This window comes from Cydia strobilella, chromosome 9 (genome assembly GCF_947568885.1).
Source record: "Cydia strobilella chromosome 9, ilCydStro3.1, whole genome shotgun sequence".
NCBI lineage: Eukaryota > Metazoa > Arthropoda > Insecta > Lepidoptera > Tortricidae > Cydia > Cydia strobilella.
The window spans coordinates 8,113,519-8,140,397 of NC_086049.1; the positions used below are offsets into that span (position 1 = coordinate 8,113,519).

General features: G+C 37.0%; 2 protein-coding genes across 2 annotated transcripts in view; both read left to right on the forward strand.

The window, feature by feature from the left end:
• The first annotated feature begins 8,470 nt into the window (after positions 1–8,470).
• LOC134743953 (uncharacterized) lies at positions 8,471–10,164 on the forward strand. The gene is made up of 2 exons (XM_063677584.1): positions 8,471–8,772; positions 9,115–10,164. Exons 1-2 carry the CDS (start codon positions 8,640–8,642, stop codon positions 10,152–10,154), a joined length of 1,173 nt encoding a protein of 390 aa, XP_063533654.1. The 5' UTR covers positions 8,471–8,639; the 3' UTR covers positions 10,155–10,164.
• A 2,830-nt stretch (positions 10,165–12,994) lies between these two features.
• Positions 12,995–26,879, forward strand: part of LOC134744237 (26S proteasome non-ATPase regulatory subunit 12) — a 423,568-nt gene continuing 409,683 nt past the window's right edge. The window contains exon 1 of the mRNA XM_063677982.1: positions 12,995–13,004. The gene's annotated coding sequence lies outside the window, so the exon portion shown is untranslated. The remainder of the gene's footprint in view (positions 13,005–26,879) is intronic.

The window sequence follows — 26,879 nt, forward strand, 5'->3', positions numbered from 1 at the left end:
TTTCACCGCTGAATATGTAAATTTTGGCCCATGCAGACCTCCTACGAGAAATATTGCAAAAGTTTCGCGAAACGTAAAATCGCGGATCGGAAACAAGTTTAATAACGATCGTAATACCTTCGAAAAAAGTGTCATCGTGAAAGCAAAATGAAGTTAGCAACAACAACGTCTTAACAAAAAGGCAATATACTCAACGCCCTTCTAAATTTAGTAATAAAATGTTTACTTTTTAGTCAATTCTAAAATTGTCAATCTTTTCTTAGGCTGGTACAGTTGGGACAGATGGGAACGCCGTACATTGCATCTGTTCTTGACGAACTTAACATTAGAACGAGGGTCTCCACAGTTTGCTCCCAACGTGTACTTGGTTTCTTCGGCCATCTGAGCAGGACGGGGCCAGATGGCCTGGAAAAACTCATAATTACTGGCCGCATGGCAAGGAAGCGTAGGGATGGACGTATGGCCACGCGTTGGGTGGACAGAATAACGTCAGAGATAAACGCCACATTGCAGGCTAGCATGCACGGCCCAGGACAGAGCGGCTTGGAGACTCACGTATTTTAAGTCGTAAGACGCTCGACACGTTTCACTCCGTACCGAGGAGTGTCATCAGGAGCAAACCGTAATATCGTCACACATGGTTATACTACGTATTATTTGTGATTTTTTGGCATACTACATATTTCCGTCACGGGTGCGGTTTTTTAAATAGGTAATTGTTTCTATGGAAAAGCGGTAAATACGAAAATTAACATTTTAATTTTTTTTTATTGAAATGGGTTTTACATATCATTGTTATGCTATACTATGAATTTCAAACGATTTGGCTTGAAAAAAGTCGAGTTATGTTTTTTTTTAAAACAATGTATATAGCCGGAACAAAAAATCAATAAATAATAATAATAAATTTAAGAACCGCAAAAAATACCGTATTATCCTCGCAGATCGTTTCACCAAGAATTATTTGTGATTTTTTGGCATATTTCATATTTCCGTAACGGCCGGGTGCGGTATTTGTTTAATAATCGTTTATTGTTTCTATGGAAAAGACAAAAACCAAAGTGGTATTTTTATTTTATTTTATTGAAATGGGTTTTTACGAGTATTTTTATGCTAACCTTTGAATTTCAGATGATTTATCACGAAAATTCAAGATATCTCGAGATGCGCAAACACGCAAGATGGTTATACAACGAATTAATTATAATTTTTAGGATTACTACTCATTAATAAAACAGCTGCGGTTTTGCTGCAAAAAAAAAGAAAAAAAATCATAACTCGTAACTATTTATACCAAACTCATTTCAATCAAAAAATTACAACTTTAGTTTTTGTGTCTTTTTCATAGAAACAATACTTAAACGATTTTTTTAAACCCGTTACGGAAATATACATGCGAGGACATTACAGTATTTTTTGCGGTTCATACAACGATGGTGGCAAACAGGAATACAGCCCGCCCGATGGTAAGCGGCAACCGTAGCCCATGGAGGCCTGTGACGTCAGCAACAGTGATGTCGACAATCGTCGCACCTGTCACCGTGGTGAAATAGGGGCCGGTGACCTTGTTTGCATAATCGGAAGCATCGGAAGTCGATTATGCAAAAGTAGGTTGTCTGGGAGCAACTAAACATCGCCTCTATCTTTACTGACGTTAACTATATTCCTAGCCCCCCCCCCCCTCCGCTTTTGATACTGACTGTGTATGTTTTTTTACTATGGTATCTGAAGCTACATAAACTAATTACAGACCTAGATATATCTTCTTATTGACAGTACAAAGTTTCAAATCAATCTAGCTAGTCGTTTTAAAATGAGAGCCTAACTACGTTTGTATGGAGAACCGAGCTTGCCGGGGACTCTTAATGGATCAGGAGCTTTACCATCGAAACAGGGTAATTAGTAATGTTAGCAAATACTTCAGAGGAATTATATGCGTCAAACATGCGTCAAATTAAACGTTCTAATGAGTGGCTTACATATTGAATCATAAATATGCATGGAAGTTGTCGCTCGGCGGTGCGGGGAGCATTACGTGAGTATGTTACGTTACGAGTTACATTTAGAATGGTTTACCTCTGGGTATCGTTCATTTCATTTCATTTCAGCGTTGCAACAATCATCCGTCAGGGATGCAGTGGCCATTGATGATGATGGGTTGGGTATATACAAAGCTTTTTGTTTTTAAAATTTTCTTTGTTGCTGTGCTTTATTTTATTTGTTCGGGCCTTCTTTTAATAAAACGAGTTGGTCCTAATTAACATTAAATAATTTCTCGGTTTAGACACTTGTTTTAGTCACTAATTAAATGGAATAATAGAAAGATTTAAGCACAAATTTAAATGTGATAACCTTAGTTGTACTTACTCGTATTGTTATAGTTCGACAAGAAATTGTAGAAAATTATTGAGGGCGCCACTTCCTACGTAACTGTCACATTTTATTTATTTAAACATTTGGGAAACAAACAGGCAAAAACAACACACATAATAAATCAGATAACACATTCACAAGCCACACAGTTTCCACTAATGAATGATAACAGTTATGTTGAGTGATGTTTTGACGTAACATGCTTAAACATGGCAACAATTTAGTATGTAAGTTTTTTAGTTCCATTTTATATAGTTTCTACTATTTTATGTAGCACTATAATTTACATCTAAGTACAATGTTACCATGCAGTAAAACCTAGATTCTCTACTCTAAGCATTTTATGACGAATCAACCGGCTCGTAACAGAGTGGCTTACGACGAATATCCCCTGAGAGCCTTGGAACTCATAAATAGCTATAAAGCCCGAACTTTCAACGACGCCTTTATTAGCTCTAAAAATATTAATACATAACAGTATGAAACTCATTACAGAGATATAATAAACCTCATTATACAGTAAGAGCGAGATCTCGTTACCTACAAATAAAAAGTCTTTTTAAGGGAGGCTGTGCGGTGGCCTGAGGCGTTAATATTTAAAGCTGCGCTGCCGAGATGGTTCTAATGTGCTATTAGCCGCAGCGTGTTCAGTCGACGGGCGGCACAACCGCCGCCGCCACGAGCCTACCTCACAGATTAGTTACAGTAATATAAGGCCAGACACCACACTGTTGAACTTATACTTAAAACTAAAATTATTATCTCTACCATTTTTATTGCAATATCATGCAATAAAATTGCGTAGCTCATTACTATTCTAAAAATAAACTTAACCGCGGAAAAAAGCTTAAAATTTAAAAAAGCGATTCTGAGCTGGAAGGGATCAACCGGAGAAAGACTGTCTAAAGTTGACATAGACATCTTCTAGCTGTGCGAGTTTTTCGAACTACCTGCACTCGATCTCGGATAAGTCCTGTTTTAGTTAATAATAATGTGCAAAAATGTTATCTAAGTACTATTTATGTGTTTCCTGCTCATTTAAAGTTGCAAGCTGAGGTTGAATGGGTTTGTTATTAAATTCACGCTTTCTGCATGCATAGTATGAGGTGGCCCCTCTGCGTTCGTTTGTTTTGTTCCTACGCTCCCCTATAGCCGCTGGATTTGCTTTGTTAAACCAGGGCAGTGTCAAGCACCTCTGGTGGTGTGGTTTTTACAGTGCAGAAAACGCTTAGCATCAAAATTATTTAAAATAAAACAAATGACATATTTCAGCTTGTGAGTTGGGACCCTTACTCGTACCTTTGAGTTTTTTGGGACTATGGTACGAAATATCATTTAAAATTTACCAGTTGCTCTTCGGTAAAAGAAAGCATCACGAGGAAACTCGAGTTACCCACTGGTTGGATTGGATGACTCGGTGGCAGAAGCTTTCGTAACCAGTGCCTGCTGGAATGCCTGCAACTGTTTAGCTTAGGTTACCTCTATAAGGTCAGGTTTCTTTAAGGTACCTACCGGAAAGCGATTGCTTCTTCTAATATGACCATTTAGGAAATAATAATAGGGAGGCATTCAGCACCTATTATTATTGTTCATTGTTTCCTATAACACTTTACATATATTCTTTATTACATCCATTTGTACAGTTTCATTAGTATAATTCATACAGTTGACTTGCCACTGAAACTGATACATATAACAAAGAGGCCATGTTCACAATATGTAACTTATTGGTATTTGTAAAGGCCTCAAGCTGTATATATAGTGTATATCTATACCTGTAGAACATCAGCGATATTCGATATAATTACCTAATTAACGTGACTCTACAGTTTCGTTTTTTTAAACCTACTTAGATTTCGTAAAAGCGCCACCATAAATATTCATAAAATACCGGGCATCACAATTAAATTTCAGCGAGATTTCCGTTAAGCTATTTGCGGTTTACAAATAAAAACAGGTTGGTCTACTGGATGCTTAGGACACCAGTAGCCGTTTATAAAACGCGGCTCACAATTGTACATTTAAAACGTGCGGATGAAAGTTCTGAAAAGCGTTACCGTTTCGTTTTATTTTTTGATGACAGTCAAACGCCATCAGCTTTGTTGGGATTGCTCGCAGTGCGTCAGCCTTTGATCAATAAACATTGTTACAAATTCAAACAGTTGGAAGTTTGAGCCACAAATACGTTTTAAAGGCAAGGTTTTAAAACTGCCAAATTTTGAGCCGATCGGGTAAATTGATCTCGTCTATTTTTTTCCGCCTAAAATTAAACTAGGATAGGTAGGATAGGTTCGTTAGGTTGCTTCAGATGCCCGAAGGGCAAACTGTCTGTTGACTCAGGGAACGAGAATTTGATTTTCACGATTCACGAAGGGCTAGGAATTTCATGATCTGCCTGATTTTACAATCGGCCGCCGATACCTACCTATAAACAATGTTAATGGTAACCATTCATCCCACTAAGTCGTACCGCATTCTTACGAAAATTACTAAAAGTTTTGTGGCACGTACGAGTCATAGGATTCATGAATACTCGTAAATGTGAATCAATTGGACTCCATTCACCTTTACCCTAGACATTACACTGAGCAAATTATTCTGCTCAGTTAATACATTTTCGGAACATTATATGATTGAGTCTGGGACATACATATAGTATAACATACACCCAGTGACTTTTTCAAATACAACTACTTCAAGAAATATGAATGATATATAAAAAAAACTCGTAGGGATTTGTAATAAAGGGAAATCTAAAAATTTGAGTGGTACCGGGGCATTGTATAGTACCTAACGTACGATTTGATAATTTTTAAACAGTTCAATCAAATCACGTACTTATTCTTTATTGAGATCACGTTCCACTAATATTTGGCCATTCTGTCGGAATTACGTAATACGTACGACCTGACACGATTCATTTAATCGAATTTCAGCCAATAAATGGACAATGTCGCAAAAGTTTCCTACTTGCCTTCCACGTATCGAAGCCATAAAAGAAAATGTGTAATTGTATGTAACTTTCTTGTTCTGCTAGTTTGTTATAAAAATAAATACATTATCTTCTTTAGTGCTAAAAACAGTTACGTACGTTTTTATTAGAAAAGCTACATTAATCATTTGTTTTTAGTCATTGACATCCGTATCTGTAATATACATACTATATAAGTACTCTAAAGTGCTAAATTATATATAGAAAGTACCATCTCCTTTTTAGGGTTCCGTACCCAAAAGGTAAAAACGGGACCCTATTACTAAGACTCCACTGTCCGTCTGTCCGTCTGTCTGTCTGTCACCAGGCTGTATCTTATGAACCGTGATAGCTGGACAGTTGAAATTTTCACAGATAATGTATTTCTGTTGCCGCTATAATAATAAATACTGAAAAGTACGGAACCCTCGGTGGGCGAGTCCGATTCGCACTTGTCCGGTTTTTTTTATAAAGCATCAAGTGAATAAATTCACTAAGTAAAGGTGTCAATTTGATAAAATCGGAAAAGCGCTGGTGGCGTAGCGGTAAGAGCGCGCGACTTGGAATCCGGAGGTCGCGGGTTCAAACCCCGGTTCGTACCAATGAGTTTTTCGGAACTTACGTACGAAATATCATTTGATATTTACCAGCCGCTTTTCGGTGAAGGAAAACATTGTGAGGAAACCGGACTAATCCTAACAAGGCCTAGTTCAGCAGTCGCTTTCGTAAAAACTAGTGCCTGCGTCAATTCTTAGGATTAGTTATCAAGCGGACCCCAGGCTCCCATGAGCCGTGGCAAAATGCCGTTATAACGCGAGGAAGAAGAATGAACTTGGTCGTTTTCTGCAGAACGACGACGGTTAAATAGTTAATTATCTTTGTATGGGAGATACGAGGTGATGGTACTGACGATTGCACACCCCTCGCATTCATATCGACGATTAAAATTAGCCGTAATTTAATACCTACCGTGGTAAGGATTTAACATTGTCTCTCTCATTATTATTCAAAAAAAGCTTACCTGCAAATGGATGAGTAACGCACCTATTGCACCTATTTTTTACTCAAGGAAAAATTATAACTAGTTTGAGTGTTAATAAACTATTTCCCATTTATGATTAGTCTGATTACCTACTTATTTTTTTGGTCATTCATATAAATTAAACATCCTACTTGTTCGAAGCAACTTACACGTCATCATCATTTGTATTGTTACAATAAAATTGCTAAGGTATATTATTTAGGACCGCATAAAGTTAGAGACCGGTGGTGGTATACCAATTATTATACATTACCAGTATTTTATATTTTTGATCTCTTTCAAGCTTTTGTGACGTTTGCTTGTGATGTGGTCCGCTGGATTTTCTTTGATGTGCGCATGCTGACAGGTTGCTGGTTGTCGCTGACGTCGCTGTCGGCGTGCTTTCATTTTGCTTTGATTTTGTTCTACAAAATACAAAATACAAAAATCTTTATTTGTTTTAAACACAAATTGCCATGATTTAGGTGATGGAGCCGCCCGGTAAGCAAAAAATTGCCTGTGTCGGGAGGCACCGCTTCTTCCCTAGGTTAAAGCAAACTATTTGTACAAATAAAAAATTAAAATCTAAAGATTAATTTCTAAAACCAAAACAACAAAAATTACCATTTAACTTACACTAAATTTTAACAAACTTATGATATTGTAACTTAAATAATTTATAATAATAACTATAAATGCATGAAAAACGTGTGTGTGTGTGTTTGTGTGTGTGTGTGTGATACTGTTCTGTCCGTTTGCCTATTTTTTTTTTTTAGTATTCTGATATTAGTAGTTTTTCCGTTTCTTCGTATGATTTTGTTTTTAGCCACGCAGTAAGAAGTGTTTTGCAATCTCGGTGTGACTTTGAGTGAATGTCTAATTCTTTATTTATTTTAGTTCTACTCGTACTGATACGTTTTTTTAATCAGCCAGCGTTTTTGCCAGCATTTCGCAATTAAGGCCCCGTGAGTTCTGGTTCTTCTCTCACTCCCACTGAGCGTAAGCGTGAGCGAGATGACTGTGAGCGCCCGGAGTCGCAGATATCATGTTTTTGATTTTTTTTTTGTAAGTTTATAACGAAAAAGTAAGCGATGAGTTTGATCAAAAATAAAATTGCGCATTTTTAGAAGCAATATTCATATATTTAGCTATTGTGCAAAATTTCTTATAAATTTTTAAGGTGCGTTTTATATTCGTGATTTTTAGGGTTCCGTATCCAAAGGGTAAAAACGGGATCCGATTACTAAGACTCCGCTGTCCGTCTGTCCGTCTGTATGTCTGTCTGTCCGTCTGTCTGTCACCAAGCTGTATCTCATGAACCGTGATAACTAGACAGTTGAAATTTTTACAGATGATGTATTTCTGTTGCCGCTATAACAATAAATACTAAAATCAGAATAAAATAAATGTTTAAGTGGGGCTCCCAAACAACAAACGTGATTTTTTTGCCGTCCAAGTCCGACTCGCACTTGGCTGGTTTTTTTCTATGGAGCGAAAGTCAAGAAACCAGGTTTTGAACCGATAAAGTTACAAAAAAAGGCTACAAGATTGCTAACGAAATGTTTGGCATAAATATTGTGATTTAAAAAAGTGCTACGATTTTTCAAAAATGATGCTGGCTCGCTGGCTGAACGTACTTAAATATATCTGTGGAACCTACTATACACCCTAAGTTTTAAAGACTACTTCTGATCGCATTCAAACTGCTGTCATAATATGAGGTGACGTGTCGCTGAAATATTCTCCTTCCCGAAATATCTTCCCCATAGGTACATTACGATTTTCATTTGCCCAATAATTTTCACTCTCCATGGATTTGTATATTTTATCACAGTACAGTCAATGTGTCGTTTATTGACATCGTAATGAATTATTAATTGTCAACAACAATTATGTTTCACAGCTTCATTCTTTGCGATTTAAAGTTAACCCTTAAATGCATGATTTTTTGTATAACTTTTTAATAAATTGAAATAGATGTGTCATGCTGTATAAAAGTAATAAATGTGATTTTGGATAGCTGCATATTGAGCCACGGACCATCAAATATACGATGCATATATACATCATTATGCATTTAAGGGTTAACATAGTGTAGTAGCACCCCCAAGCATCAGCCTTGCACGGTTTTTTAAAGTTTTGTACTGGCAACATTTAAAAAGAAAAAAGTTACCCCTTCCACTACTCCCACCTGGCGACGGTTGGAACCGCCATTTTTACTTCATTATTCATTCCCGTGCTCAAGCCTTCGCACGCGTACCTTCCACTTTAAACATGGGGAAACGGAAGAATGAAGAGGATGAGATTAGGAGAAAAATTAAGAAGCTAGAAACCAAATTGCTACGACGGACACGTGGCCGATCAAGAATTCTATATTCTTCAGATTCTAGTGAAACAGACGGTAAGTTATAATTTTCTCTAGCTAGTTTTCATGAGCTGATGAGATTCTATTGAAAATGTGATGCGTTTTTGCTAATTACGGGCATTGACTGTCACGCATATGTTACTTTTGTAACAGCTTGAGGTCGAATGTTAGACCCATTTCAAAGACTGTGATGCGTATTTGCTAATTACGGGCTCTTACTGTCACACTTATGTTACGTTTGTAACTGTCTGAGGTCAAATGACCAACTTTAAGGATTGTGATGCGTATTTGCTAATTACGGGCTCTTACTGTCACGCTATTCCTTTCCTAGGCTCGATTTTACGGCGTTGTACAAGAAAATACAGAACGATTGGTTCTTTTCAGACGACATGATAGTCGATTCTGAAGCACGTCAAGATCGATGCTCGTCGCCGCGCGGCCACGTGGCCGCGCCGCCGCCGCCTCGCGCCGCAGCGTCGTCGCCAACACCAGCGCCAGACTCGCCGCAACAACCACCGCCTCAGCCCCCGACGCAACAAGAGCCGCCGCGACCAGCCTCTCCGCGCCCAGGCCCGTCGTCTGCTCCAGATCTACCAGAAACTCAACCGCAGGTACTTTCGTCTTCCGCGCAGGATCAAGAACTTGATGACGACATCTTGCTAATGCTAGGCGATGCTCCAAAACCAGAACTGGCGTTAGGCGACAGCATACACAAGGACGTGGCCAGTAGATGGCATGAAATCTTACTAAAAGGTTTACAAAAGGAGGTTAAAGAAAAACTTTTTCAAGAGTACCTCGTGCCCAGCAATTGTGACCTCTTAGTTGCTCCTACTCTTAACGCTGAGGCTAAAGCGGCATTAACAGTTAGTTCAATAAAAAGAGATCATGCCATAATGGAAAAACAGAAGCAATTAGGAATTGCTCTGTCTGCTCTCGCGCAGGCCACGGATTTATTGCTTAAACCAGATGCATCTGCGCAAAAAATCTTGAAACCAGTCAGCGATGCTTGTCGTATCTTGTGCGATAGCCACTACTTAGAAACAAAAACACGTCGCTACTTCGTAGTTTCATCAGTTAACACCGATCTTAAAGAGACTCTTACTAATACGGTTAGAGACGGTTTCCTTTTTGGAGATAATGTAACTGACAAATTAAAAGCCGCTCAATCTATTCAAAAGTCTGGGGAAACATTAAAACATACACCAAAACCGTTTAACAATCGTTTTAATAAAAATAATTTTGTACTTAACAAAAAGTCGCAGAAAAACAATTTAAACTTCAAACCCCTGCATCAAAGGACGCAGAGCAAGCCCGATGCAGGGCACTACCGGCCGCCGCCGCGCTCCAGCCGCCCGAGCGGCGCCCACGCCCCGCGCCGCTCGAGCTCGCCGCGCCGCCGCAGCCACCGGAGCTACAGGAGATAGCTGAACACGAGGTACGATACGCAGGACGATTACGAAACTATACCCATAAATGGGCACAGATCACTTCGGATCCTACGATCCTTCAATGGACCCAAGGGTATAGGATTCCTTTTACTTCTGTGCCTACCAGAAGAGATTGTCCTGCTGTTTATTCCAAGACAAGATCGGAGCGATCTGACTATGAAAAAGCTATCAATAAGCTTTTAGAAATTAATGCCATTTCAATGTGTGAACATGATCCCGACGAATTCATTTCTAGTATTTTTCTGGTACCTAAACCAAATGGCGAAAAAAGGTTCATTCTAAATTTAAAATGCCTCAACAAGTTTATCAAAACACGCCATTTTAAAATGGAAGATTATAGAACCGCGTCTAAATTGATAACTCAGGATTGTTATATGGCTTCTATTGATATTAAAGATGCTTATCTTTTGATTCCTATTCATAAACCACATAGAAAATACCTACGGTTTATGTTCAATGATACCTTATTCGAGTTTAATTCTCTTGCATTCGGTTTATGTACCTCGCCATACGTTTTCACGAAAATGCTAAAACCTATAGTCGAATACTTAAGACTACACAACTATCTGTCGTGTATATATCTGGATGATATATTATGTGTGGGTAGATCTTATGATGAATGTCTTGCAAATGTCACTGCATCCAAATCTCTATTAGAAGATTTAGGATTTATTATTAATAGCAAAAAAAGTTGCTTAACACCTAGTAAAAAATGTAAATTTTTAGGATTTATTTTCGACTCGAAAATAATGACGTTAAGTTTGCCTGACTCAAAAAGAAATAAAATAAAGGATAAACTTACGACATTTATCCGAACCCATAAATGTAAATTACGCGAATTTGCTAGATTAATTGGTCTTTTAATATCTGCCTGCCCTGCTATACAATATTCTTGGTTATACACTAAGCTTTTAGAACGTCATAAATATCTCTGTTTACTTAAAAATTCTAACTATGAAGCTTCAATCACAATATCATCTGAAATAAAGGATGACTTGTGTTGGTGGATAAAAAATATTGACAATGGGTTTTGTCCGTTCAGATTTAATCAATTCCAATTAGAAATATTTTCTGATGCATCGAAATCTGGCTGGGGTGCATACTGTAATAATCATAAAGCGTACGGTTACTGGAAAGAGAGTGAACGTTTGTTACATATTAATGAATTGGAGTTAAATGCAGCTTTTTTGGCTTTAAGGACATTTGCAAACGAAATTCATAATCGCGAAATTATTTTAAGAATCGACAACGTTACCGCTATCGCTTGCATAAACAGAATGGGCAGCGTCCAATTTCCTCACTTAAATCGTATTACAAAGGAAATCTGGCAGTGGTGTGAAAGGCGTAAAATTATAATATTTGCATCATATATCAATACCAAGGAAAACTATGAAGCTGACAAATTATCACGTACTAAATTTTCTGACACTGAGTGGGAACTAAGTAATAATGCATTTGTAAAAATAAAACAAACTTTTGGTATGCCTGAGGTCGATTTATTTGCAAGCCGTTGTAATACTAAGTGTTCTCTATACGTTACCTGGAAGAACGACCCAGATGCATGGACGATCGACGCTTTTACGTTTTCCTGGAAAAATATTAATTTTTACGCCTTTCCACCATTTTCATTGATTTTAAAGGTCATACAGAAAATCATTAATGATAAAGCCGAGGGTATTGTTGTCGTTCCAAACTGGCCCACACAGCCATGGTTCCCTTTGTTTTCGAAATTATTAGTTGAAGAACCCATTTACTTTCGGCCAAGTGCTAATTTGCTAACGTCTCCTTGCAGATCGACTCACAACTTGCACAGGACCCTGTCGTTGATTGCCGCAAAATTATCAGGAACTCGTTATTAAATAGATCATTATCCCCCAGATCGGTTGAAATAATGTTATCTTCACTATCTGATAATACATACAAACAATATGGCCCATGTATCAAAGCTTATATTGATTATTGTAAAACCTATGGACATGATTATATGGAAATATCAATACCAATTATTGTTGATTTTCTGACCCGTATTTTCGATACTGGCGCTAAGTATGGAACGATTAATAGTTATAAATCAGCTATTTCATTATTACTAGGTTGCACTTTAAATGATGATCGAATCAAACGGTTTATGAAGGGTATTTTCAAATTAAGACCAACATTACCCAAATATAATTTAACATGGAACCCGAGTACAGTTCTTAACCACCTAGGCCACAAATGGCCTAATGATCATCTTAGTTTGGAAACGCTTTCAAAGAAAACACTCACCTTGTTGGCATTATGCTCGGCACATCGAGTGCAAACCTTTTCATTAATAGAGTTGAATAACGTAAACATGCAAACCGATTCAGAAATAGTTATCAAAATTCCAGCTTTAATTAAAACATCACGACCTTCGTCGTTTCAGCCAATTCTCAGACTGCCGTTTTTCAACGAACGTCCTGAAATTTGTCCAGCGAGATGTCTTAAAACATACATAAATAAAACAGAGACACTCCGCCATTCAAATAACCATTCTTTATTTATAAGTTACAAAAAACCGCACAATAAAGTCACATCTCAAACGCTAAGTACTTGGATAAAAACAACACTGCGCGATAGTGGAATAGATACTTCCATATTCACTGCACATAGCACTCGTCACTCTGCCACATCCACTGCCAACAAGATGGGTGTAAGTCTTGACCTAATCCGTAAGACGGCAGGATGGACTGATTCCTCATGTGTATTTGCCAAATATTATCATAAGGAAATAATCACAGATTGTAATCAATTCGCTCGCTCAATTCTCTCTTCTGCCGGAGACCTGTAAATAAAACAAAAATTGTTAGTATTATTTGATACATAAGGATATATATGATTGTTATAAAACAGTACGTGTTGTACTTGTGATTAATTATATACATTTAATGTTTAAGATAAACAATTAAAATAAATCTAAAGATTTCTTTATGAAGGATGTTTGATTATATAATAACAAGTATGATGTTTACAAATGTGAATAAATAAATGATCTAATATCATTAATGGTTATTACTTACCTAGGTAAATCCTTGGATCCTTCACGCTTTATTTCACATTGACATGCTCTGAACATCCTACACTATGTTAACTTTAAATCGCAAAGAATGAAGCTGTGAAACATAATTGAAGATCAAACGAACTTACCAAGTGAAGTTCGATCGAAATTATGTGAACAGCTTCATTCGACGCGATTTATAACAACCCGCCCTCTAAACTTAAATATTGGGTACACAATATTAACTAACGCCCTACCCACATTAATATTGATGTGAAATAAATGCGTTTAAATTATGCTGTAAACAAATGAAGTAAAAATGGCGGTTCCAACCGTCGCCAGGTGGGAGTAGTGGAAGGGGTAACTTTTTTCTTTTTAAATGTTGCCAGTACAAAACTTTAAAAAACCGTGCAAGGCTGATGCTTGGGGGTGCTACTACACTATGTTAACTTTAAATCGCGTCGAATGAAGCTGTTCACATAATTTCGATCGAACTTCACTTGGTAAGTTCGTTTGATCTTCAATTTAATGTAGGAACTTAAGAACTAGTAACAGTAATTTATATGTAGTCAGTACGCGCTAAAAACTTTTGGTTAGTTTGAGCTTGTTTGTTTAAAACATTAACATTAGTGTTTGTGAAGTCAATCAATGTCTTCAGCAAACAAAGGTCGACTTTATGAATTCACGATGGCAACATTTATGTCATGTCATTTTTGCGTACATAATTTGTAATTAGTGTAAGACTAGTAGGTATTGTCCACACAAACTTGTTAATAAGACAAATCTTTTACTTCCTAACCGCTTGCTGTAAACTTTAGATCTGTGGGGCCAATATGCAGTGCAGGGGGCCGATTTTTGAATTCACATCAATATACTTCCACGACTAGGCATTTAAATCCTACTAATAGAATTGAAAAAGAGTGATCAATACCACTAGATTCCCAATTTCTATTGCTCGTATTTCAAAAATATCAATTCGCCGTTTTCCACAGATTTTCGAGTGACGAAATCGAGCGCTCGAAATTCAAAAATCGGCCCCCAGGTACAAAAATAAATGTGTACATTAAAGGGAGCGCTACGTATACTTATCTCTAATGCTGACCTTATTAGGGCCAATTTCTTTAACCCATTCAGCGCGTTGTCGTTTTGCCTCTACGAAGCATTTTCGCTACATACTGGAAACCCATGTTATCGTATCGACTACGACGTAGCGCTACGACCGTAGCTTAGCGGCGAATGTACGTAAGTAAGGTACCTAGTCGTCACAAAAACCGGTTTTCTAAATTACGCACGGCTTTGTGACCCCTAGATAACCCCCTTAAAATTATGTTATATCATATATGTATGTACTTAATGAAAAAAGTGTCAAAATGTTGGTGCAATATCGGAGTGTTACTAAGTATTAGCAATAGAAAACTTGTTGGATTCATGGTACGAGTCCTTTAAGCAGATAAAATATAATATATCTATAAAATAATTGAAAGAAAAAAAATCGCACACAAAACAGAAAATAAACATTATACCCATTTTAGAAATGTAAGTCTGATTACGTAGAGGATAAAAATGAATACCTACAATATTTGCTGGTGTTTCCTTTCGTAAATAAATACAATCGTTGTAACATTAGTAGGTATAATAACTCTATCTATTGAAGTTGTATAATACCGCCCTAAAACAACTCTTAACAAAGTTTTGAACGCCAAGACAGTTAATCGATAACCTTATCTTTGTATTATCTTGAAACACACTTGAGCAAACACTTTCTATAAAGGATGTCGGATGCAAACAGATCATAGTGGGACTTACTTAAGCGAGGAATTACGCGGACTTAAGCATATTTACCGCACTTAACGACTATATACATAGCTCCCCCTTCCTGATTGTAACTTCACACTTAAGTAGGCACGTATGCGCCATCCCGTATACCTACCTGTAGCAAATCTAATATAAATGCGACATAAGAAACGTATTTTTTTGTAATTATAAGGAAAACTGGACTGCGTAAAATAAATAATAAAAACCAGTCAAAGGTGAGTTGGTCCTCAGTAAAAAAAATAAAGATATTAAATATGTGATGTTATGAAAGTTACGAAACTCTTGGGGCACGTAAGCGCCATCCCGTATACCTACCTGTAGCAAATCTAATATAAATGCGACATAAGAAACGTATTTTTTTGTAATTATAAGGAAAACTGGACTGCGTAAAATAAATAATAAAAACCAGTCAAAGGTGAGTTGGTCCTCAGTAAAAAAAATAAAGATATTAAATATGTGATGTTATGAAAGTTACGAAACTCTTGGGGCACGTAAGCGCCATCCCGTATACCTACCTGTAGCAAATCTAATATAGTAAATGCGACATAAGAAACGTATTTTTTTGTAATTATAAGGAAAACTGGACTGCGTAAAATAAATAATAAAAACCAGTCAAGGGTGAGTTGGTCCTCAGTAAAAAAAATAAAGATATTAAATATGTGATGGTATGAAAGTTACGAAACTCTTGGGGCACGTAAGCGCCATCCCGTATACCTACCTGTAGCAAATCTAATATAAATGCGACATAAGAAACGTATTTTTTTGTAATTATAAGGAAAACTGGACTGCGTAAAATAAATAATAAAAACCAGTCAAGGGTGAGTTGGTCCTTAGGAAAAAAAATAAAGATTTTAAATATGTGATGGTATGAAAGTTACGAAACTCTTGTGGCACGGCGCGAGTCCGAATCGTACTTGGCAATTTTTTCATAATAGTTCTATTAGCATAATATTTAATTGAATGTGGAATGTTATCCCGTGGTTATCCCATTATAAATTGTGCTTAGTTTTACTGAATGAACAAACCAATTATTTCATGTTTGTAGACGTTAATATACACCGTGTTTTTATTGAATTCCGTTAACTTCAGGGTATGGCTAAGTACGTTTAAGAAAATTAAATGGCATAGTTAATTCCCAAAAAAAAAAAGTAATTAAATGTTACATATAGCGTTATTTTAACATGGGCATTACATTAAACTTAACCAACAATTGAAAACTGTGATATGTCAGTGTCATTTCGAATATCAATCATCTTAAGTTTAGTAGCAAATGTATGAACTCGTACTAAACACTAATCAATATGTAAACAGGCCCTAAGGCACTGTACACATTCGTAGGGACCTTATCAGATTTTTTTTATTGATTATCTTCGAAATGGAGTTGAGTAGAATACCGGTGTCTTTGAGAAAGTTACTTGATTTAAGCTCAGGAATGCACCCTTGAAATTTATAGAAATAAAACAAGTGCGAGTCGGACTCGCCCACCGAGGGTTACGTAATTTTTAGTATTTGTTGTTTATAGCGGTAATAGAAATACGTCATCTGTGAAAATTTCAACTGTTACAACAGCTATCACGGTTCATGAGATACAGCCTGGTGACAGACAGACAGACAGACAGACGGACAGACGGACAGTGGAGTCTTAGTAATAGGGTCTCGTTTTTACCCTTTGGGTTGGGAACCCTAAAAACACGGTGTATATAGACGTATTATTTATTCAGCAAAAATATAAATATTCTTCCAAATTTAATTTCGGTATATTCAGTAGATAGGCAATGAATAAGGGTGCCGCGCGGTCACTTAGAAACATTGTTCGGCACTTCAGCTGAAATGTATAGCGTCTTATCTAATTTATAAAGTAAGGATTTATGAGGTCGTGAGAAGGGAAAATAGCCTCACGCAACATGTCTGCACCGGTTCTATTGGATACGTGCCTGTGATACATCGAACGGCTCTCCACAACACGTAGCCAGGCGATTTATCTAGACGACTCTCCGACAATACGCCCCGCTCCTGGCTTGTTTACACCCAATAAAATAAATAGTACATTTTAAAACGCTATTTTATAATACTTACAATCAATCTTTATATCATTTTTAGAGGCTAATAGGAAATGGGGTGTTAGCGGTGTCAGTGTGACGTCCGAGGTATTTCGAAAAAGCTACGAAACCGACGGTTTTCCAAAGAGCGTAGGTAACGTTAATACTTTAGAGGCCGTACTACAGACTGGATGAAAATATCCCCGACAAAGACATCACAGAAACACGAAAATACGATATATCCAATGCTTTTGTTTGCAGTTCGTATGTGATTATTTTAAGCGCTGGGCGAATATAAATAGTTTCAAACGTACAGTATATGTTTCAGGTAGAAACTCCATTATAAGGCTTTCGCGCAGTTATGGACAGTTGGACAGAGTTCCCTAAAGTGATTTCTTTTTCAATAGACAGTTACTTCAGATCTACATTAATATTACGGTTTATCAAGTTATCCCTGTTCCCTCTTGGAAGCTTTTAAAAATACTTTTTAGATAAGTTAAATTGAATTAACAGGTCGGAGTTTGTCTAAAAGGTATTTTGCCGAGTTCAGTTGTTTGGGACTTTTAACTGCACAGGTAAAGCTGTATTGTATAGGAAACTGCACATAAGACACTTCGTTTTACTTGTGCAGTTTATAAAACTGCGCAGACTTTCCCTATCAGTGTGTATGGACAGCTTTAAATCGAATTAAACTTATAATGTTGTTTTTATCTATGCAACATAATAGAAAAAGTAAAAGATAAATTGAAAATAGTAAAAACATAGACTTACAAATGTGTGGTTTTATAAAGTATGGGGTTATGCAATATCACAAATCTACAATGAGTAAAAAAAAGTACTTAACTATGACATAAAAGCCGTGTTGGTGTCTGTATAATTATGGATATAAAACGAAAGCTATCCGTCTCTGATGCGGTTAAGATTGTGGTGTGTTAGCCATGTTCTCAAACAGCTTGACATTTCAAGTCTGGCTACATCACCCCGACACGCCCTTGTCAAGATACATGTCGGCACCTGCGTACACGCCGCTCGCAATAAAATTAATTTAAGTTTGTATTATCAATACATAAAGTTATTGAAGACCCGTGTTTCAATGAAGAACGCCCACATCCCCCTATCGACGGGATATTGGTGACCCCGACGTGATATTGGTGACCCCGACGTGATATTGGTGACTCCGACGTGATATTGGTGACCCCGACGTGATAAGATGATGAATTCGATCACATATTACTAACTACATAATTGCCTTAAAATGATATCACTAAAATGTTAAAATAACACAGTGAATGAAATAACTATCAGTGATCGAATTAAAATTAAAATAACACATAATTAGGAGTACAAAAACGGCAGGAGAAAAAGTCGATACCAGAAAAATTAAGTTAATAAGCTTACTGCGAAAGGATATTTCTATTTGCAGTGTCGGAAACGAAGAGGAAAAATTATTAATTGACTCAAATTTGAAGCACGAGCTACCAAGTCCGCTGCGAACTCAGGCCAAATGAAATGTTGATTTTACGTCGCGCGTTTTACGTGCTGCTGACGGCAGATGAAACAAAATACACGTTCATTAGCGCAGACCAGGAAATTATATTACGTCCGTACTTGATTACAAAATCAGCGAGCCGTCCTTCATCAGGCGCGGATTCCATACTTGGACTTGTATTAAGTACTCTGCCGTACTCGTGTTAGACATCGACACAGCAATTATATTTTACGGCGTATGATTCCCAAATACATTATTCATTATATAAGCCCCTAGTGCAAAATAAATTGCAGCAGGTGCGCTGGTATTAATATTGCAAATACCAGCAAAAAGTAAGTGATCCTAGAAGAGCTGTAGACATTTTGATGCAGGAGAGTTAATTTGATGGTAATGGATTCTGTGTGGTTGCGTTTAGCTTAGTTTATGAATACACACGTTCAAATGCTTACTGGACCTGGACAAGGGGGCCGATTTTTGAATTTCGAGCGCTCGATTTCGTGTGATTCACATCAATATATCTCCACTACTAGGCATTTAAATTCTACTAATAGAATTGAAAACGAGTGATCAATACCACTAGATTCCCAATTTCTATTGCTCGTATTTCAAAAATATCAATTCGCCGTTTTCCACAGATTTTCGAGTGACAAAATTCAAAAATCGGCCCCCAGGATTATTAACACTACCTCGACGCATTTGGGGTAACAGGTTACATTAGAGAATTCGGCAACGGGCGACGCGTCGCGTCGCGTCGCGTCGGTGACACGGAACAGCATTCGATGCATGCTGACATAAGACGAAAGTAGAGGACCCGCGCGAAATCGCCTTTTTATACAAACGTAGTCCTCATTTTCCTCTATGGATGTTAACATTATTGACAATATTTTGACTCAGTTTGTTGTATATCAACTATAACTATGCCCCTACTTTTGTTTTTTTTTTGAATTTTTAAATATTATAGGAATTATAAACATTTAAAAATTTGTATGAAATCGGTTTTTCGCACCTAATTTTTACAATAATAAAGAAATCGAAAAAGTTCAAACGTAGGGCTAGCTATGGTCATTTGATGAACCTATACATCAAATGATTTAAAAAATATTTTCTATAATGTCAATATCCAGAGAGGAAAATGAGAACTAAGTTTGTATGAAGAAGCGGCCGTCCCCTTTCCTCTTAATCCCAGGTAATGGACGTAATAAAATGTAAGAGGCGAGGATAAAGACGAACGTGCGCACGTGACCTGTTATCTCAAAATTTAAGATGACTTAAGTCAAATCTTTGACGCATGGACGTTGGTAATTAGAAACTTTGTAATTCTAATAAACTTAAAAAGCAAGCTTGTCATAAAAGAAGAAATATGTTCTGACATCAAATGTTCTTTATGAAGGTATCATCAAAGACAACTACCAACAATACCTCAATCGAAAACGAGTCCTCTTTCCTGATCCCACTCAAGTGGATGACGATTGTGAAATACCTCGTTGAAGAGGAAGTTTTTATCATCATAAGTTAAGATCACCTTCACTTTTTCTTTATGATGCTGGTTTTTGACAAATTAACACGTCAGCCAAGAGATACGGCGCGCGTCCCCGGGCTGCCCATCAATATTGACGCAGCGACCATTACTCAATATCACTCAAGTGGAACTGCCCAATTTACAGCTACATTTAACTGATTTGATTGAATCCATCGAAAGTTACCACCCTCGAGGATACGAGCGGTAGAGGGAACCGAATGTGCTTTCGAGCTTGTATGCAGTAGGAAACTGTAACCAACCGAAAAAATACATACCTAACGAAACCTTATCATTCACGTAGCACTATAAAAAGGTTTTTCTGCTCGTCGACTGTAATGATTTCGCATACCAAACTGTAATTTGGTACTTTTCGTGTATGAGCTTCCAACTTAACTATAATATTCATTTCGATACGAGTCAACTATAATGAATTGACCAATCACGTGGCGCCGCGGTCCAGTGGAAAAAACACTATAGGTATATATCATGAGTAATACCTAATCACATATTATGCACGCGTTGATGAATTTTGTACTACTGAGATACTTACCTATTTTTATTTAATTATTTAGGTTTTATAGTAGAAAAAGTATTATTTTAGATGACTCGTAGAAAAAGTATTGTATCACTATTGTACTTGTATACAAATGATTGAATGGATTATTCCAAATTTTATACCAAATGACTGTGAATATCCTCTATATAAGGTCTAAAAATAAATGTTTGTTTTAATGTTGAGTTGCAGTTTAATGTAACAGAAAATTATACTGTTTTTTTACTTGATGTACTTTTATTATTTTTTGATATATCTGGTTAATTTTTTTAGACATTATCCATTCCAAATTTGGAATTATCCATTCAGTCATTTTTATTTTAGAGCAGTTCTAAGTCAAGTATGGATCGTGAAATTTTTGAACGTTTTCTAATAATTTGTTAGACCAAGTAGTGAAAATGTTACATTATGTTATATATTTGTGATCCACTCACAAAGCCCTTTTATTTGGTACCCCACATGGTATGTTAAAAAGAAAAAAAGTTAAAAACTATGTACCTATTGCCGACTTTATGACGTCACAGCAACTACCCCCACCACTTTCGCGCTTATGATCTCATATATTTGTGTTCAGGACATAAAACTGAATGCGTTGATACCATATTAACCTATATCTGAGATGACATGAGCGAAAATCGATTTCTAGAAGACTTCTAGAGAAGCACTATAAAGCCACTATAAAGTAAACATGAAAGTTTTAGTAGCGAGCTTTCGAGATGGATCGTCCTTTACTATTAATAACAACTGGAGAACCGGATGCCAATATACGGATTGTTTTTTTAGAAACAGTTATTGAATATTCAATTACTCGGAATAAGTTTCTGATGAGTTGGCAAAATTTCTATTTAACTTTATGCAATGTCAAAAGGCCGTGGCAGGATAATAAAGGCTCGGCCAAACACAAGGACGCACGCACGCCGCGCCGCGTGATGCCTGTTCAAACAGGTCGCGCGCGGATCGCGCCGGCCTCGCGCTCTCAATACGCCCCGCGCGCGCGAACGCGGCGCGGACGCGGCGCGATGCGGGCGTGACTCGCGCCCGATACAGCAGCATGCGCGCGCGGAGGGTTTTCTCATTCACGTCCGACTGATGTGACCCAGTGTGCCGCCGCGTCCGCGCCGCGTTCGCGCCGCGTGGCGCGGGGCGCGACAGAAGCGGGGCGCGATGTCGGCGGGACGCAGTCTGTTTGACGTCGCTAACCTGTTAGCATGGGCGGCGGTCGCGCCGCGCAACCGCGGCGTTGAGTCGCGCCTTGTGTTTGGCCGAGTCTTAAGAGACCATCTTGTGCCTTAACAGCTTTTCGGCCTGATTTTTTTTCTGATGATTGGTCACGTCATTAGTAAGTGTTATACTAAATTTCAGAATTCGCCTTATCTTATTTTTGAACAAAAAATAAATAAATAAGAAACATGATTTTTCATGAATCGTTCCGTTTTAATGGAACGAATTACTTCGTGCTTTGCATATAATACACTTAGTTAATACCCGCTATTTATCCCTATAAACCGGATAACACTCCATATAAAAAAATAAAAATACATGTGTCAACATTTTTCAATATTTCTTTTTGGTCTTGGTGTTTTAGATAAAAACGTTCCATGTGATATAGAGCAGCAACTGACTGTAGTACCATCCTCCAGAATCATTTCTCCCAGATACGACATAGCTTGACCCATTTGTTATGTACCAGTAAAAAAAATATTAGTTGTTGTTCTGTCAATTCTGGAAAGTCAATAATTTCAGTACTATTTATTGGTTCTAACGGCAACTTTTGCAAAGAATGACTGAAAAGAGAAATGAAGAGAACGTTTTAATTAAATTAGTCGAAGAACATGGATGGCTCCGAAAAAATTGCCGTTAGAACCAATAAATAGTACTGAAATCATTGACTTTCCAGGATTGACAGAACAACAACTAATATATTTTTTTACTGGTACGTATCAAATGGGTCAAGCTATGACGTGTCTGGGAGAAATGATTCTGGAGGATGGTACTATAAATATGCAATTCGTCAAAGATAAATCTAACATCTTGAAAATACAGGTCCAGTCCAGTCACATGTCCAGAAAACGTTATCGTTGTTTTGTGGAATATATTCCAAATTGCCATGAAATTGACGGTACCTATCAAGAGTTTCTTCTGTGAGTGTACTCGCGACACGTACAGTCAGTTGCTGCTCCATTGCTGCAATCTGCAATTGTATACTATTTTGTATTGTATTGTAATCGTTTATTGCAGACAAATATTCCATATTATGTACCTACATACTATTTACAAGTAGAATTAAAAATGATTAAAAATAATCAATCACAAAATTCATAAACCAAGTCAAATAAATATAAATAAACGAACAATTAAATCATAAAAAAAATTAAATAAAAATTGAAATAAAAATTAAAAAGATTAAAATTTAAAAATTCAATATTACAAATTTAAAATGATTATATATGTATATGCATTTGTATTATATGATCTTTTATAGGTACGAATACATATAATATGGAGTCAAGTTATATAAAGGGGATATGTCAAAATTTATAAACATCTCAAAAACCAACTACATTTGTTTCTCGCTAACTAAGACAGGACAACCTAAGCAAAACATCAGCTTGAAAATTCATAAATGTCGTCCTACTCCCGACATTGCCTGTACATGCACTACAATGGAACAGGTACACTCAACAAAATACCTAGGTGTTGAAATCGATGAGAATTTAAAATGGGATCTACATTGCAAACATATTGCTAATGAAATTAGACAAACCGCGTATATATTTCTAGAACATCGAAATATAATTGACCAGAGAACACTTGAAACTGTGTATTTTGCCTTAACCCAGACTATACTATTGTATGGAATCATAGCGTGGGGTGCCTGTAGCGCAAAAAATATAGCAAACATTGAGATTGCACAGAAACTGATCCTAAAAATTATTAAAAGAAAACCAAGGCGTTTTTCTACTGAAGCAATTTATAGGTTAAGTAAAGTGTTAGCACCAAGGCAACTATACATCTGGCAAGTAATAATATATATTAGTAGACATATAGATGACATGGTATTAAATGTTAACCCGGCAAACCTTCGAAACACCAGAAGCAAATATAAGATACCGATTACGAACAGTGCTGCAGCTAGGAAACACTACTCATATGTTGGAACTAGGCTTTTTGACAAATTACCAGGTGACCTACAGGACATAATACAACCTAGCTATTCAAGCGTGTCTACTCAAAATAATCAAAGTTACATAAGTAGGCTAACTAAAAAAACTAAAGTGTTTCTCCTGAGTTTTTCTTTTACTGAATTTAAAGACTTCTACACAAAAATATTTCCTCAGTGAATAGATTGCTACGTAACTCCGTGTCATATTTCTCTATTTTTCCATATAATATATATGTATGTATGTGTATTAGATAGCAAATAATATATATAGCTACTTACATAATTATAAAAACCCAATATACGTATATTAAATACGTACATAAAAATAAAAAATACCAGTAATGCATGTTTATTTAATTAAGCTTTTTTAATTGAATTAAGTAAACTTTATATTATAAGAAAATTGTTTATCCAAAATCCGATCGCTCTCTAAAAATTGTGTCACATATATTGTAACTAGCCCTAGCACAGGCCCCGGTCTTTTTGGGCTGTTACTGCACACTATGTCTTTAAATGCTGGCTTAAATTAAAATGTATAATTAGAAATAGTGAAAAGTTTGTTGTATATATTTAATGAATAAAAAAATATAAAAAAAATATATATATAATAATTCTAACGATAATTTTGAAATTTAGAAAATTAACACAGTATAAGTATAACATTCAATAAATTAAAATCTTAAAATTAAACTAATCTGTGTTATTGAGTCCGGGAGTTCCGGGGCCTGACATGTAGGTCGATAAGTACTTTCGTGAGAGGACAGTCCAAACGATTTGCTAATACGTTGAGGATGCTGTTGGAGCTAGATCGCGCCCTGCGTGCAAGCGAGGCGACCCGTTTGCGCATAACGGTGTGGAAACCATCCGTGCGCGCCTCTGCGAACATGGCTGACGCGCTAGCGCAGTAGCGCGGCAAACCCAACAGCATCCTCAACGCATTATTATATTGAACTCGGAGGGCATTGATGGTCCGTTGCGTATAGTTGACCCACAGGCTACAGGTATAAAATGACTGACAGAAGGCTCTAAAGAGCGTGGTTTTACTTCTGTGGTACACCTCGCAAACCTGCGCGCCAACATATTGCTCCGGACCGCCAATGCCCGCCGCTCCCTTTCCACGTCAATGTTGTCCGAGAGGTCATCGGCGACCCAGTGAACCAGGTATTTGAGCTTTGACACTCGCGTTAGTTGCGTTCCGTGTAGTGTAACGGGCGGCACTGTGTCAACTTTGCTACCGCGCGGATTAAACACTAGCAGCTCGCTCTTTTTCGAGTTGTACCTGAGTCCATGGGCCCCCGCTTAGTCCTCGCACACACTGACTAGCTTCCTGAGAGCGCCAACCGATGGACTCAGCAGCACCATATCGTACACGTAACTGATATTATTTACACATGTTCCATCAATAGAACATCCGATTTTGGTATTGCTGAGCTCAACGATTAAAGAGTTCACATATAAATAAAATAATTTTGGTGACGTCAGCCCCCCACTGCCTCACTCCGCATTCCAACCGGTATAAGTCCGAGCGCGAGTCCGCCCACCTGACAAAATTTGTTTGACTATTGTACCAGTATTTAAACATGTCAATAACATCGCCAGGCAAGTCAGTCTCGCACTCCAACTTGCTCCACAGAACGTCGTAGGCAACCAAATCGAAGGCTTTGGATAAATCTAGGAAGCACGCATACACTGGTGTCTTCCTATCAGTATAGTACTGCACAGTTTGCTTGAGACACAACACCGCGGACTCTGTGGACAAACCGGCTTTGAAGCCAAATTGTGCATCGTGCAATTTGAGATGCTTCGTGAGAATTTTGTCAAGCAAACTATCCAGTACCTTGGCCACTATGGTCGCTAACGAGATGGGCCTATAGTTGGAACTATCGGCTACATCACCGGTTTTATTTTTCACAAGAGGAACGACTATTGTTTTAGTCAAGTCATCGGGTAAGTAAGAGTGCCTTATACCATAGAGTAACTTATACTAGAGGGGTACTGTCATAGTAAATTTTGTAACCCCAGTAAATTCACTGCCATTTGTCTACGCACTTTAAAACTAAAAATAAATATATATAAAAATACGATAAAATGTATTTAAATATGGATAAATGTTTTTTTTTATTTGCATTAATTATTTTTATGATTTTGACCCATGTTCTTTCACTGATATGCGTTAAAATTGTTAAATAACAAACGAAACCGTCAACGCCATCTATACGACAGTAGGCCAAAGCTAGTAGCGCCCTCTGAACGAGAATCAAATTTTGTTGTCGATCACGGCTACTTGCATCGAGCACCCGCGCCTTCGCGCGACTCTGAGGGAGTTCGACTTTGAAAACATTTTTAAAATGGTTAGCAATTAAACACGTTATTTATCACATGGAAGGTTTTTATCTAAAATACCAAGACTAGCCGAGAAATTAAGCAAGCGTTTTAGAAATTACTTAATGATAGTAATCATTAATGAAAATAGCGACGAGGACGATTGAGTCTAGTCTTACTTTTGTTATGATGCACCATTGTTAGAAGCTTGAATTAAATATATGTTATAGCTCATTAAAAAGCCTATTATCAGTAAAAAAATTGGAGGTGTCTCTGTTTCACAAGTTAGAAAAAAAATATTAAAAAATGTTGACACATGTATTTTTATTTTTTTATATGGAGTGTTATCCGGTTTATAGGGATAAATAGCGGGTATTAACTAAGTGTTATTATATACAAAGCAAGAAGTAATTCGTTCCATTAAAACGGAACTATTCATGAAAAATCATTTTTCTTATTTATTTATTTTTGTTCAAAAATAAGATGAGGGGAATGCTGAAATTTAGTATAACACTTACTAATGACGTGACCCATCATCAGAAAAAAAACAGGCCGAAAAGCTGTTAAGGCACAAGATGCTCCCTTATCCTGCCACGGCCTTTATCATTGTGTGCCATTTATCTATATGGTTATTTGTGGTACAAGAATGAAAAATAATCCATCATATGGACAACGTCACGTGTTGGGAGGAAATCCGACCGAGACAGATCTAACTATTAGAGTACACTCCTCTTGCTGTATTGAATCCTGAAAAAACAGTAAACTAATTGGAGTTTGTTGAT

Excerpts from the sequence above, each read along its gene's own strand:
- LOC134743953 (XM_063677584.1), top strand. The coding sequence starts at position 8,640 with ATGGGGAAACGGAAGAATGAAGAGGATGAGATTAGGAGAAAAATTAAG. Across the intron at positions 8,773-9,114 it reads TAGTGAAACAGACGGTAAGT|ACGACATGATAGTCGATTCT; the intron begins TATAATTTTCTC and ends GGTTCTTTTCAG.